At 37.2% G+C, this 2,359-nt stretch overlaps 1 protein-coding gene across 1 annotated transcript in view; it reads right to left on the bottom strand.

Moving 5' to 3' along the window:
• The window catches only part of si:dkey-225n22.4 (collagen alpha-1(XXI) chain), a 67,361-nt gene that overhangs the window by 26,539 nt on the left and 38,463 nt on the right, over positions 1 to 2,359 (bottom strand). The window contains exon 22 of the mRNA XM_035654270.1: positions 611 to 664. Coding sequence (XP_035510163.1) covers positions 611 to 664 — 54 coding nt within the window. The remainder of the gene's footprint in view (positions 1 to 610; positions 665 to 2,359) is intronic.

The raw sequence follows: 2,359 nt of genomic DNA, 5'->3' as shown, positions 1-2,359 counted from the left end.
TGGACTGCCTGTGGATCATTTCTTGAGATTTCACAGATGTAGGTCATGACTGACGACATGCTGGTACTCCAAAGAATGATTCACTAATAGCACGCTCCGTTATTGAGGGATATGACAGCCGGGTCATGAGCAAGGGTGTATTCCTTATGTAAATTCATAGCGGTTTGGATTTAATTCCCTATCAATATTCTATTTATTACTTTTCTTACTGCTGTTAATGAAGCACCTATTGCCGGTACATATTACTATTGTTTTATTGCCCAGGCCTGTGAGATATGTGCTAATAAGTAAGCTTAGGGGGTGCTGATATATGTATTCTTTTCCTTTAGACAGAATCACCTAGCTTCTTGTTTATAAGTTAGGGAAAATACTGTTTGTCCACACTCTAACTCTGAAAACTGACTCTTTGGTCAAGAAAAAATCACCTGGCAAAACTAGGTCTGAAATAAATGCCTGTAATTATTATTTAAGATTACATAAAATAGCCATTACGGAAAAGAGGAATAAGGCAGAAGAAAGAGACAGAGGAAAGGAAGATCCTGGAAAGTAGTAAAGAGAGAGGTTAAATTAAAACAATGTGATCTGGTCAATAATCTGCAGCTCCACTCACCTTCTGGCCTGGTGGACCAAAAGGGCCCGTGACCCCTGGATCTCCACACTTCCCCTAAAAAAAACACACACACACACCGTATTTGTCTCAAAATATTGACTAAACACCCATTCCTGAGTCTACCTTTAATACAAATCTTAGGGCTCTATTCCAACCATCACAAAGAGCAGCACACAGGTCAGTGAGGGCATATCGGAGTGCAGCTGCTATTTGCATTCATATAGGCGCAGCACAGCATGCACAAAGAGGATGGCTGAAGTGGAATATAAATCACAGTATGAGGCGATTAATCATTATCCTCTCGGCCAGTCCCATTATTGGCCTCTTCCCCGTTAAACAGCTGCGCCAACCACACAAGGTATGACTGGTGCATCATGAAAAAGGCTGTAGATATGTAGACATGTAGACAGGAGACAGCTTATGAAAACTATTCTGCTGTGTCCATTCAGAGAGGGAAGCTGAGGGGCAGCATGCGAATTTGCAGCGGAACAAATGCTACGCAGCCAAAATCGGAATTTACATTGGTGGAATCTGTGCCATGTTTTCTGAACGTAATGCACATGTTTATTTTGCAACTAAATTATGCACACGATTGTTGGGATGTCAAGTTAGTGAATCTGTAGTAGGCTACAATGAAATTAGTACAATAAAAGGGAATAATGTGGTTTTATAGTGGTGGAAAGAGAACTCTTTGCTGAAGTAAAATTAGCAATACCACAGCGTAAAAATACTGCCTTTTTCTGTACGTTAAAGTACACAAGCATTAACAGCTTAATGTACTTAAAGTGTTTACACTGTAAAGCAAGAAAAGTGGCCCTCTAAGGAGGATTATATGGAAATATTGATACTGTTGGACTATTATTACTGGCATTACTTTTAAGCAGTTGAAGGGGTCTTAATACAAATGTTTTCTTCCACTACAGCAAATTATTATTTATTAATTATTGCCTGTCCAAACTGCTGACATACGATAAGAACAATTTACAGTTAATTATCAAAGTGTTTAATAATATAATTGATTTACTGTGGATCATCTAATCTAATTGATGCTGACGCTGCTAGCCTACTTGTTTTTTATGTGACTGACATCAAATCTCTACACTTCGGGGGATCATTAAGATTTGTTGTATACTTGGGCATACAATGATTTATAAACATACATAGAAAAATCTGAAGCATTATCGCACAGTGGCACTTACATAAGATAAGATATTAGTTCAACTAAGTCAATAAAACAAACTAGAATTGTATCATCAATACTTAAAATACTGCAGTTATTACTTCAACTAATGGTTTTTTAATTAGGTTTAATTCATAGGATTGAGTGATTCCACATTTTTTGGAGGATTAAGTTAAATTAACTTTCCTTATTTTATTAGGATATGTTTTACGGTGCAGACAGACACAGTTCTCAGTACACTCAGGGGTTTTGGCCGCTACAGCCTCACTTATGTTGTCTGTTATGACTGGTAGCTTATGGTGGCTAATGATAGCTAGTTAGTGAATGAGCTTACTGACATTATGACTCTAAACAATGTGCTACAGTTACATAATGTTGTTTCATGTCACAAATAATCATTGTCATAATCATCAGTGGTTTTATGGCAGAAATAAAAGAGCTAAACTCAGAGTGACATTTGCGTATGTTGTTGCCACTTGTGGTCACTGTTCAGCACAGGTTATTTAGTCTTAAGCTGGTCATATCAACAGTACTTTATGATGATCCTGTTTACATAACTATTAATTTTT

This window comes from Morone saxatilis, unplaced genomic scaffold (genome assembly GCF_004916995.1).
Source record: "Morone saxatilis isolate NCDOM2014 unplaced genomic scaffold, NCSU_SB_2.0 Contig0, whole genome shotgun sequence".
Classification (NCBI taxonomy): Eukaryota; Metazoa; Chordata; class Actinopteri; family Moronidae; genus Morone; species Morone saxatilis.
This window is presented reverse-complemented; position numbering and strand designations above follow the sequence as displayed.